Source organism: Ursus arctos, unplaced genomic scaffold (assembly GCF_023065955.2).
Source record: "Ursus arctos isolate Adak ecotype North America unplaced genomic scaffold, UrsArc2.0 scaffold_13, whole genome shotgun sequence".
In the NCBI taxonomy this organism is placed as follows: domain Eukaryota; kingdom Metazoa; phylum Chordata; class Mammalia; order Carnivora; family Ursidae; genus Ursus; species Ursus arctos.
In genome coordinates this window covers 58,273,784-58,286,358 of record NW_026622797.1, presented here as the reverse complement: position 1 = coordinate 58,286,358, position 12,575 = coordinate 58,273,784, and the positions used below count along the sequence as shown (strand labels likewise).

At 43.7% G+C, this 12,575-nt stretch overlaps 2 protein-coding genes across 9 annotated transcripts in view; one reads left to right on the top strand and one right to left on the bottom strand.

The window, feature by feature from the left end:
• Window positions 1-6,504, bottom strand: part of USP45 (ubiquitin specific peptidase 45) — a 71,727-nt gene extending 65,223 nt beyond the window's left edge. For all 7 annotated transcript variants that reach the window (XM_026511749.4, XM_048226151.2, XM_044388856.3 and 4 more), the window contains exons 1-2: window positions 6,421-6,504; window positions 1,399-1,508 (exon numbers count right to left, since the gene is read on the bottom strand). In XM_026511749.4, the coding sequence (XP_026367534.2) occupies window positions 1,399-1,498 (100 nt within the window). In that variant the 5' untranslated portion in view covers window positions 1,499-1,508; window positions 6,421-6,504. The remainder of the gene's footprint in view (window positions 1-1,398; window positions 1,509-6,420) is intronic.
• Window positions 6,505-11,217: 4,713 nt separating this feature from the next.
• The window catches only part of TSTD3 (thiosulfate sulfurtransferase like domain containing 3), a 40,555-nt gene continuing 39,197 nt past the window's right edge, over window positions 11,218-12,575 (top strand). The window contains exon 1 of one of the 2 annotated variants that reach the window (XM_026511748.4): window positions 11,218-11,359. In XM_026511748.4, the coding sequence (XP_026367533.2) occupies window positions 11,287-11,359 (73 nt within the window). In that variant the 5' untranslated portion in view covers window positions 11,218-11,286. The remainder of the gene's footprint in view (window positions 11,360-12,575) is intronic. The other variant, XM_057311167.1, reaches the window with a different exon arrangement.

The window sequence follows — 12,575 nt, the reverse complement described above, 5'->3', positions numbered from 1 at the left end:
AAAAGTCCAATTGGTCTGGACAGCGCTCTGGCCCTCCTTCTTACACAAATATTCTAAAACTAACTGGTCCAAGGAAGGTGACCCTCCATCAAAGAATGAGAAATTAAGGAAAAATCAAAGCCACAAATCTATACCAATATAAGAAAAAGGAAAAACAAACGGCACAGAAATCGCTGCCACGGGATAAAAATACAAAACAGAAGCAAATGGTCCGGGGCGCCTGGGTGGCACAGTGGTTAAGCGTCTGCCTTCGGCTCAGGGCGTGATCCCGGCGTTATGGGATCGAGCCCCACATCAGGCTCCTCCGCTATGAGCCTGCTTCTTCCTCTCCCACTCCCCCTGCTTGTGTTCCCTCTCTCGCTGGCTGTCTCTATCCTGTCGAATAAATAAATAAAATCTTAAAAAAAAAAAAAAAAAAGAAGCAAATGGTCCAATACAAGGTGGCAAAACAGGAAGAAGTGACTGGCATCGCTCGGGAAAGAAATGGAAGAAAAAATAAAACCACAAAAAGGATAACAAAACTAAAAAGGGCATAAGGTGAAGAAGACACTGCAGAAAACACTGTAAAAGATAAAAAATGAAAAGAGCAAGCGAAATGAAAAGGAAGCAGGAGTTTTAGAGGATTTGGGAAAAAATAACTAGAAGACAGCTGAGGAAGAGCTAACCTAAGAATCATCAGAATCCCTGAAAAAAATCATATTCACAGATCAGAACAAATGTTTAAAGATATAATTCAGACTTCCCTCAATACAGCAATCTAGCTATGCTGAAACACTATCCAAGTTAAAAACACTTAAAAATGGAAATGAAAATTAAAGATGTGTTTTTCAATGAAGAGCTAAACTGGTGAGAAAGTAGGGAAAATCCTCAGAAAAGCCTAAACAGAAGGTATGAGACTCAAGAAAGCATGCCTGAGGCCAGCAGCTCCCCAGTCACCTCCCAGGCTTGCAGGCCTGGCTTTAACGGGTCGTGAGAAATGGAAATCAACAAAAAGATGTCAATGCTAAGTGGCTTCATAAACTAAACAAAATCTCAATCATTGTTTTGGAACTAGACTAGCTGATTTTATTTATTTTTTTTTTTAAAGATTTTATTTATTTATTTGACAGAGATAGAGACAGCCAGCGAGAGAGGGAACACAAGCAGGGGGAGTGGGAGAGGAAGAAGCAGGCTCATAGCGGAGGAGCCTGATGTGGGGCTCGATCCCATAACGCCTGGATCACTCCCTGAGCCGAAGGCAGACGCTTTAACCGCTGTGCCACCCAGGCGCCCCTAGACTAGCTGATTTTAAAGTTCATGCAGAAAACAGTGAAAATAAAGAGCAAAGGATTTTTTGATTAAAAACATATATGGCTATTTTCCGCAACACTATTTAGGATGCCAGGTATCACCATTTACCAGCAATGTCGTCTGAAGAGTCTTCATCACGAGGTACAGCAGGCCTTTTACTTCTTTTGGCTTTCTCAGGCAAAGCTTTGGAAGGCTCTTTCACCCGCATCTGTTATTTACTGAAAAGTTTGGGGGTAGGGGAAAATGAATACACTTTAATCCTCAGAATGAAAATTGTAGGTATTTGACTTAATGTATATTAACATAAAAACGACTTCAATTTTAGTTGGGTCTAGTACATCAACAAAAGGAGAACAACAGGTGAAGCCAAAGAAATCTTTATTAAACCAATATACAAATGCACATTACATTTGACGTTTACCAACTATTCCCTAGACACATGATGTCCAGGTGGATGAAAAAAACCAAAGGTTTGATCAAGGGAAGAAGTGCTGCTTCTGGGTCATGTGCTCCCTTTGCCCTTTCTCCTGTCCCACTAGCTAGGAAATAGTAGAAGCTGGAAACAGGCCACAACGGACCAGGGATGGGAGCATATGCCGAGCACAGCAGAGCCAGCCTACCTGTACCATATGACCTAGCACTGAACTACTGGGAGAAATATATTGTTTTAAGATACTGCATTTTTTGTGGTGTTTTTTTCCCCACTTTTTCGTTATGAAAAAATTTAAGCTTCCACAAAAGTGCAAAGAACAATATAATAAACATCCATATACTTACTACCTAGATTCCACATCTAGAACATTTTGCCCTATTTGTTTTATCTAAATAACCAGTGTGTACAAGACATACCTACACGTATGAGTGTGTTTGTTTTTGCTGAACTATTTCAAAGTTGCAAAGAACCTGTATCTTTTTTAAGAATAAGAACATTTTCCTATATAATCACATCATTACCACATGTAAGAAAATTAATGATTCCGTATTCTGATGTTCCATCATATTCTAACCTCTGACCCAAAATTGTCTTCCATGCTGATTTTATAAAAATCAAGATTCAATCAAGGTTTGCACTTTGTATTGGTTATGTCAGGCTAACTGTTAGCATCTTTTGATCCACAACGTATACTTTCTTATAGTTCTTCCCAACTTATACTTCCCTAACACACTGGCTCTTTTAAGAGATCAGGACAGTGCATATGAGTCACCTTAAAGATCTTGTTAAAATGTGGATTTTGATTCAGCAAGTCTGGCACAGGACCTGAGGTTCTGCCTAAGGAGCTCCCAAAGGGAAGCTGGCGATCCACAGACCACATGTGCTTTTTATTTTGTTTTGTTTTGTTTTAAGATTTACTTATTTTAGAAAGAGAGCACACATACAAGCAGAGGGAAGAGCAGAGGGAGAAGGAGAGAGAGAATCTCAAGCAGAATCCCTGCTGAGTGTGGAGCCCAACAGGGGGTTTTATCTCAGGACCCTGAGATTATGACCCAAGCCGAAACCAAGAGTCAGATGCTCAACCAACGGAGCCACCCAGGTGCCCCCATCGACCCTACTTTCAACAGCAACATTGTATAATGGCCCACACTTCTTTCTTCAACGTGTTACTTACCTCGGTCCTTTCTATTTTTTAAAAACCCAAAGTTAATTGCTAAGATTTTAGATAAGAAATTAAGCATTTTTTAAAAATCACTGTACTTGGAGTCTCTCTTAAAGCTCAGCCTAAATCTCACCTAGTATCATCTCTTCTATGGCTAAGCTACACTTAATTTCCATGGCTATTTGTTTATTTGCTTTTATTGATCAAGGTGGAAGAATCTTTCAACTCAATAATAAATTCTGAATCTTGGGGCGCCTGGGTGGCTCAGTTGGTTAAGCGGCCAATTGTTGGGCTCCACAATGAGCAGGAAGTCTGAGGTTCTCTCCCTCTTCCTCTGCCCCTCCCTGTGCTCATGCACACACTCTCTCTAAAATAAATAAATCTTTAAAAGTGAATAAATTCTGAATCTTGATTCAGTTATACTATATTCAGTTATACTATATTCCACATAAGGGAGCTTTTTAGTTTACCATTTCAAGAGCCATTTCTTTAACTCCAGGGGTCATCACTCTTGAACGGAGCTGCAAACTATGGCCTTCCATGTTAGAGATGCACGAGGGTTTGGAGTTCCTTGACTACCTCATTTCTTTTTTTTAAGTTTTTTTAAAAATTTATTTATTAGAGACAGAGAGAGAACACAAGCACGGGGGTACAGGCCGGCAGAGGGAGAAGCAGGCTCCCCGCTGAGCAAGGAACCCGACATGGGACTCAATCCCAGGACCCCAGGATCATGACCTGAGCCACAGGCAGATGCTTTACAGACTGAGCCACCCAAGCGTCACTGGACCACTTCATTTCTGACTGACTTTTCCCTCCGAACTTTCTCATCCACTTACCCCTATAGTTCTACCCTGCAAAAACACTAATTTAGGTATTCCATTCCCTGACCACAAATTCGAGTTCTTCCAGCTTTGCCTCTTCAGCCGCTCCTATTCACCTTTAGTGCCCAGGCTGGCAAGAGGCTGCATCTCACCAAGTGTGTCCATGATCACTATAGCAAGGCAGGGGGGTGGGGAAGCAGCAAATGGAGTGCTGGTTCTTAAAGCTTCACTTGGAAATAATGTTATGTCATATCCGCTCATATTTTCCCAGTCCAAGCAGGACTTTTAACTTCAAGTAGACATGGGGGTAAAGGGGCGGGATGTGGGATGTGTACAAAGAGTGCAACCTTACCACATACACAGAAAGAACAAAATATGTGTACATAGCCTTAACTACCACCACATCACCCCCCTAGCAGAACCCTGAACCTAAATGAACCCAAATAACCACTTTCTCTATGTCTGAATCCAAACAGGCTGGAGAAAATCTTCTAAGAAAGCTGACTGGGTCCACTAAATTCATAATCACAATCTCAGTCTCAAATGGATCAAGACATGCCGTTACCTACTACACTTTCTGGAAAACCTACTTACCTACTTCTCACACAGCCATGTGAAACCTTTCTCACTCTTTTAAACCTCTAACTCCTCCATCTCCCTACTTCTCAAAATAGTATCTAGTCTTCTACTTTACTGAGGGAAAAAGATATAATCAGAAGGCAAATCTGATCTTTCCACCCCCAAACTTATGGACTTACCTCCAACTATTTCAACTTGATATCCTGAAAATACAGGTAGAACTAAAAGAATCAAGGAAAAGTGGCTCATGAGAAACCAGCCGTACCTTTCCCCCGCTTCACAGATAACTTCTTGAAAAAGATAGACATCAACACATAGATAGTGCTTGCAGAATAACAAAAGGAACCAGGTATTTGACCTACAACCCATAAAAGAGTAGAAGACAGTGGTGACTCAAACTTAACTTGGCAATGTCAATTTCCAGTGATTTTTCTGACACATGCAATATGTCTACACATAGAAATAATTTTGGACAGTAACCCACTATTTAGCAATCACTTACGTATGTAGCTTTTTCTTTCACTTTTTAGGCAAAAAGAGACAAAATTAAAATCTAATTACTAGACCTTCAAGTACTTTCTATCACCAATATTGTGTCTGAGAAGTTCCAAGGCCACCCTCACATTTGGAGATTCACTGGAAGGACTCACAGGACTCAGCATGTAGTCGTACTCATGGCTAACTTTTATTACAGCAATGTAGTATGGACATACAACCTGAGCATAACAGGAAAAGACACAAGGAAGTTTGCAGGAATCCATGTGCAGGCTTCCTTCTGTTCTCTCCTCCCAGAAAGGGTCAATCAGAGTACACTCTTTCCCCCACTATGGAAAATCCAGAAATGGCTGTGCCATGTTTCTGACCAGGGAAGCCCATTACAGACTCACAGGCCCGGGGGTTTTTCTGGCGGTTGGTAACTGCGGCATAAACCACAGGGTAGAGCATAAACTATATCGTTTCCAGATGCCAAACAAGGTGTAGCCTTGCAAACAGACCTTTCTAAGGATAGCAGTGTCAGTATTGATATGTTAAGTCTTTCCAGGACAAATAAGTTCTGGCCCTTTTATTCATGTGGTTTCCCAAACAAAACTTTTCAGTTTAACTTCAGTATTACTCTAACACCTGTCTTTTCTCTGCTGTAGGATGTACAACTAAGTTGTTTAGAAATGTTTGATTTTTGGGGGGGCGCCTGGGTGGCACAGTCGTTGAGTGTCTGCCTTCGGCTCAGGGCGTGATCCCAGCGTTCTGGGATCGAGCCCCACATCAGGCTCCTCTGCTAGGAGCCTGCTTCTTCCTCTCCCACTCCCCCTGCTTGTGTTCCCTCTCTCACTGGCTGTCTCTGTCAAATAAATAAATAAAATCTTTAAAAAATAAAAAAAAGAAATGTTTGATTTTTTTTTTAAAAAACATGCTATACAAACAAAAGCCCATAGTCTCAAAAAAGAAAAAAAAATCTTTTTTCCGTACCCTTGGACTCTCGGGGAATTATTTTCGGCGTGGGGAGGAGAAGGACACAACTCTCCTTTTAGTAGCAGGCTCAAAAAGACGAACAGCACTTACGTACTTTTGCTGTGCATCACGCGGCTCTCAGCACTTCAGAGATACTACCTCACGTAATACTCCCAACCACCTTATGAGACAGGTTACTATTACTTCCCCCATTTTACACTTGAAACGGAGACACACAGAGGTTAAGTGACTTGCAAAGGTCCCGGAGCCAGTCAGTGGTGGATGGAGACTTGGACCCCAGCAGCCCTTCTCCAGCGCTTCTAATACTACCCTCCAGTCACTAACAACAGCATCCCAAGTTTCTCAAGAGAAAATGGGTAGTGCGGAGAGAGCGCGGGAGAGAGGCAGGACGGGTATCGGGGAGCGGGCGCCTGCTTCCAGGTAAAGCGGAGACTCGGGCCCCTCCCCGCGGACCCCTCCTGCGGAAACCACCACGGCTCCGCCGCCGGAGCCCCGCCGGGCCGCACTCACGCGGCCCTCGGTGACTGCCTGGAGCCCCCCGGGATCGGAAAGACGGGGGAGCGTAAGAGGCCTCTCTCCCAGGCCCGTCCTGCCACGAGGGCCTGGGGAAGAGGAAGCGAAGACCGAGACACTGCGGCGACCCCAGCACCACAATCCAGACTCACCACGCCGGGCCGAGCCGCCGCGTCTACAACCAGAAGAGATTGCGCCTGCGCGGCCGACAACCCGGTGGGCAGGGCGGGGCCTCGTGTGCCCGCCCACAGCCGGGGTGGGGTTTGAGGCCGTCCCTCGAGGTGGCACACCGGAGTGGGGCGTGGACAGGGCGGGGCCGGCTCGCGTCGCGCCTGCGTTCCGTAGGTCCGCAGAGCCCTGTAGGCCTGGCTAATCTTAGAGTAAAGGTGTTGGACTCCAGGCTGCGTCCGAATAGTGTCCTGGAGTACGCAGCTCAGGTCTTCCCGGAGTCGGGCTTAAGTCCCCCTTGCTGCTGAGGGCCTGAAGGGATAGCTTCCGACTTCCCTCTGTCACACTCTTCTGTGCAATAAAGTCCCACCTGACATTGGCCATACGTTAGCTTGCATTTTTTTCATTATCGGCTTACCTGTCCTCGCTTACTTAACTAGACAGGAAATTTCTTGACCTACACCTATACCTCTTCGAAGCTCGATTATCCGTTAAAGTGGTCTGCACACTGCATATGTTTAGTAAAAATAGTTGGTTTGAAAATGTTTTATTTTAGGGGCGCCTGGGTGGCTAAGTCCTTAAGCGTCTGCCTTCGGCTCACGGCGGGGTCCCGGCGTTATGGGATCGAGCCCCACATCAGGCTCCTCCCCGGCGAGCCTGCCTCTTCCTCTCCCACTCCCCCTGCTTGTGTTCCCTCTCTCACTGGCTGTCTCTCTGTCAAATAAATTTAAAAAAAAAATGTTTTATTTTAACGATATTGCAAACATCAACTCTAGTTTTAGGGAAGTCCTACGAGATTTGTAATCCTTCACAACTCTTCAGCCAGGATACTGGTGGCCTTATGATAGAACCTTGCATTAAGAGTTCAAGATACCAGAGATAAACCAAAAACTCTGATTTTTCCCGTAAAATCATTTCCTACGAAATAGTTAGCATTATTTCTATGTACAGAACTTGGCAAAGGAGGCCACTAGGTGTTTACATTGTATTTATGGAAACCACTCATCCGACAAATATAACTAAGTACAAATATGCCAGTTACTGTGCTGCCTATAGGAATAAGTAATCATGTTTTGGAGTAGGGGAATTTTTTTCTTTAGGGAAAAATATTTTTTCCCTATTTTTTTCTTTAAGGAAAAAAAAATTCCCCAAATAAGAATAGGTCTTATTGTGGTGTAATTGTTAAGTCAAAACTGTCTACATCACAAATCAAAAGTTTTCATTTATTTTAGCAACAGATTTGAAACAGAACGTGGAGAAAAAAAGATATGCAAATCTGAAAAAAATCTAAGTAATTTCCATACTAAATTGTAATGCTGTAAATGGGATTTTTAAAAACGTATCATATACTGGACTCCCAATTTACAGTAAAAAAAAAAAAAAGAGGGGACTGAATTAGAACACAGAAATTTAAGAATTAGTGGTGCCTGGGTGGCTCAGTAGGTTGAGCCTCTGCCTTCCACTCAGGTCAGTATCCCGGAGTCCTGGGACCAAGCCCTGCCTCAGGCTCCCTGATCAGTGGGGAGTCTGCTTCTCCCTCTCCATCTGCCCCTCACCCTCTGCTCCTCTCCCTATCCATGCTCACTCTCTCTCAAGTAAATAAATAAAATCTTATTTAAAAAAAAAGAAATTTAGGAATTATGCAAACACCATACAATTTTTCTTGGAAATGATAAAATTCCAAAGCTATCTTGATTTCTAGCAGTCTACATTCTATTTTACAATGTGATTTTTTTCACTTGGCAAGATATCTTGGACATAACTCTGTATTAGCCTCATTCTTTTGACTAGTTGCTTAAAACTCCAGTAATGGATGTATCATTTTTTCCCCAGTTTTCTGTTGATGTACTTTATCTTTGCCTACTTGTGCAAATATCATTAGTAGATAGCAATGGAAATGCTAAGTCAACAGATACGCATTTCAAGTTTTGATAGAAACTGTTTCCAAACTGAGGACTTCAGAGGGGAAGAGGGTGGGGGAATGGGATAGACCGGTGATGGGTAGTAAGGAGGGCACGTATTGCATGGTGCACTGGGTGTTATACACAACTAATGAATCATCGAGCCTTACATCGGAAACCGGGGATGTACTGTATGGTGACTAACATAATATAATAAAAAATCATTTAAAAAAAAAAAAAAAAGAAACTGTTTCCAAAAAAAAAAAAAATCTTCACTTGATTTGTCAAATATCTGGAGGCCTGATACGGACTTGGAAAGAAATGGGCAAAATCTCCTTTCCAGTTGCCTTTCACTTGCATTACGCCAATAAATAAAATGAGTTGTTTGAGAATTAATGATTCATATCAACTCAGCACTAGTAGAACTTTCCCAGAAGACTTAAACTATTTTTCTCCCTTTCATCTCACTGGAAGCCTTCCTGACTCTCTCCGAAAGAAGAACTTGGACACTAGTCCAAGGAACAGTAATCAAGACTCTCTTTTGACAAGACTTTTTGCTGTAAGAACTCTTAAATAAACCGAGTCTGGCACTTTGCTAGGTACAGGAGGAGCTATTTATCTTCTGAGAGAAAAAAATCTTGCAGAAAAATATTTCTCAAATACTTAGTCATGAACATTGGAAAAAGAATGATATCATAATATGTGCTTTTGCAAAGGCATAAATCAAGCTGAATGTGATTTTTTAATTTTTTTAAAGACTTATTATGTTTCCTTTTTTTTTTTTTAAGATTTTATTTATTTATTTGACAGAGAGAGACAGCAAGAGAGGGAACACAAGCAAGGGGAGTGTGAGAGGGAGAAGCAGGCTTCCCACAGAGCAGGGAGCCCAATGCGGGGCTCAATCCCAGGATTCTGGGATCATGAACTGAGCTGAAGGCAGATGCTTAATGGCTGAGCCACCCAGGCACCCCCGAATGTGATTTATTGAGGCCAAGCACATTGTTTCATTGTTTCCATATCTGTGTTCATACTACCTATGGTTTTGATGTATTCAGGACAGCTTGGGGATGCCATGGGGAGTACATGAATTTACAACATATAATGACATTTTAATTCAAAGTTAATCCACAAAATAGATCATATAGAAACTATAGCTAAACTCCAAATAATTTGGAAAAACATAGTTGTAAGTGATGGCACTGGCATAGAAATTTGAGGTGGTGCTATTAATTATTAAATTATTGAAAACTAATGGGACCAGGGTCAGTCGGTTAAGCATTTGCCTTCAGCTCAGGTCATGATCCCAGGGTCCTGGGATCAAGCCCCACATCAGGCTCCCTACTCTGCAGGGAGTCTGCTTCTCCCTCGCCCTCTGCCTGCTACTCCCCCTGCTTGTGCTGTCAAATAAATAAAATCTTAAAAATGAATTAATTAAGTAATTACTGAAAACTGAATAATTTTAAACTGCTTAATGAAATTATTCCTTGGACACATATTTTAATAATACCATTTAGAAATTAATTTTTAAATTTTCCATTGTAAATTAATTTGCAGTTGAATAGAACTTTCGTCATGTTGGGGGACCAAATTGAGAATAAATTTAAAACAAGGAAATGAACCACAGTAAACAATAAACTTTATGTGGTAAGCCGAATAGCACTCCCTGCCCCCAAAGGTGTTCTAGTTCCTGGAACTTGTGATCATGATAACTTGAGTTATCACAAAGTTCTTTATAAAAGGGAGGCAGGAGGTCAGAGGAAGAGTAAGGGATGCAACAACATAAGCGGAGGCCAGAGTTAGAGATCTGAAGATGCCAAACTGCTGGCTTTGAAGATGGGGAAGGGGACCACTAGCTGAGGAATGCCAGAAGCTTCTAGTAGGTGAAAAAGGCAAGAAAAGAAATTCTTCCCTAGGGGCTTCAGGGGGAACACAGGCTTGCTGACACCTTCAGAACTGTACATAATAAATTTATATTGTTTGAAGCCAGTAAATTTGTGGAAATTTGTTACAGTAGCAATTGCAAACTAACATATTTTATAAAGTAGTTGGACCTAACTCTGACAAGCTATGGTCAATTATAGTCAAATACCTAAGTTGTGAGGAAAAGATGACAGCATGAGATTATCTTAATACTGGCGTTAGTTGAACCAGCTATTGGAGTTAAGAGCAATTCTTAGAAAAGCATCCACGTAGTTGGCTTTAAATTAATCTACAAGAATCCTGTTATAAAGTAGTTGGGAAAATGTATTTAGTTTAAATCTTTAATTTTCATCACCTGGGTAGCTCAGTCGGTTAAGCGTCTGCCTTCGGTTTAGGTCGTGATCCCAGAGTCTTGGGACCGAGCAACGCCTGGGGCTCCCTGCTCCATGGGGAGCCTGCTTCTCTCTCTGCCCACAGTAAACAATAAATTTCTCATTTTTCTCCAATCCCTCATTTCTCTCTCTCCCTCTCTCTCAAAAAAAACTCTCTTAAAAGAATCTTTGAATTTCATCTTTGGTTATTTTCCATTTTCCACTTTTAAGGTTTGTCTCTCCTTTAAAAATAATAGTCAAAAACAAAAAAGCAAGCCTAACTCTCGGTTTCTTTTTTTTAAGATGTATTTATTTGACAGCGAGAGTCATCGCGCACAAGCAGGGGGAGCGGCAGGCAGAGGGAGAGGGAGAAGCAGGCTCCCGGCAGAGCAGCGAACCCCACGCTGGGATCACGACCCGAGCCAAAAGCAGGCGCCCAATCGACTGAGCCACCCAGGCGCGCCCCAACTCTGGAGTTTCTTTCCAATTTAGTTTTGGTGTAGGGCATGGTTCCCTCTGCGATGACTCCTTGTAGCACTCCCCGATTCGGCCAGCGCCTGGTGGGGGGCGCTCAAGAGCCCGGCGCGGGTGGCCCGGCGGCCGAGAAGGAGGAGGAGCCGGAGGAGGAAGACAGGAGCCGGGTGGGCGCGAGCGGGCGATGGTGCTGCCGCTGCTGCTGTTCCGGAGTGCGCGCCGGGCGATCCCGGGGTCGGAGGAGGCTGCGCTCTGGGGTGAGCTCGGTGGTCCCTGGGGAAAGGGAGAGTGCCTAACCGCGGGCCCGGGGAAGGAATGGCATTGGTGGGGGTGCTCCCTTCTTGGGGCTTCCAGGGAAAAATCAGACCCATTACCCTTGGCACCTGGGAAGGTAGCACCAGCTTTCAGTTCTCGTTCCTTCAGATTGCGGGCTACTTGGGTCTGAGGGTGCTCTTGGGGGACGCAGGAGAGAGGTCAGCGTTGCTCCGGGGAGCTCGCGTGGGGGCCATTTATGAAGATACTGGTGTCTGACTGGGCAGTGAAGGTCAGTTGGCCACTGAGCGAGCAACACGCCCAGTTTCCGCCCGAGAGAAACTGAGGATGAGCCCGGCTCTGCGAGTTACACCTGTGACCCACTGGCGAGCCGCGCTCAGAGCTTGGTGGCAACAGTCACCCAGAATTATAACACGTTAGAGCTGTTAAAGTACCACTGCTAATATTACGGACGGCAAAACAAGCCAGAGAAACGAAGGTTAGTGGAGGCGTTGGGTGTATTACTCAGCAGGCTTCCAGTCCCTTCTTTTGCTTTACATGCTGCCTCTCCTTTAGCACAATTTTTATTTGTGGATGCAGCTGCAGAGACTGTGGCATAACCCTGTGTCCCCAACTCTCCCTCTCAGTTACTCCGCTTGAACTCTTGGTACATCCTCTGTAATTTAAAATGTGCTTTTTCTATGCAAATTTGTTCTTTATTGAGCACCTAGAAATGCAGACCTCCTGCTGGGGATACAGCCTCTGCCGTTCACGTCACCATTTTGGGGAGACAGAGACAAGTAAACAATCACCACACACAGTCTCGTGAGACTGCAATGGAAAAAGCAATTACTCTACCCGAGTTGGAGAAAATATTAGAGAAAAGGTGCCTTTTTTTTTTTTTTTTAAGATTTTATTTCTTTATTTGACAGAGAGGGAGACAGCCAGCCAGAAAGGGAACACAAGCAGGGGAAGTGAGAGAGGGAGAAGCAGGCTCCCAGCAAAGCAGGGAGCCAGATGCGGGGCTCGATCCCAGGACCCCGGGATCACGCCCCGAGTCGAAGGCAGACACTCAATGACTAAGCCACCCAGGCGCCCCGAAAAGGTGCCTTTTCATTTAAAAAATTTTACTAGCGAGGTGCCTGGCTGGCTCAGTTAGTGGAGCATGCAACACTTGACCTCAGAGTTGTAAGCTGGAGCCCCGGGTTGGGTGTAGAGAGT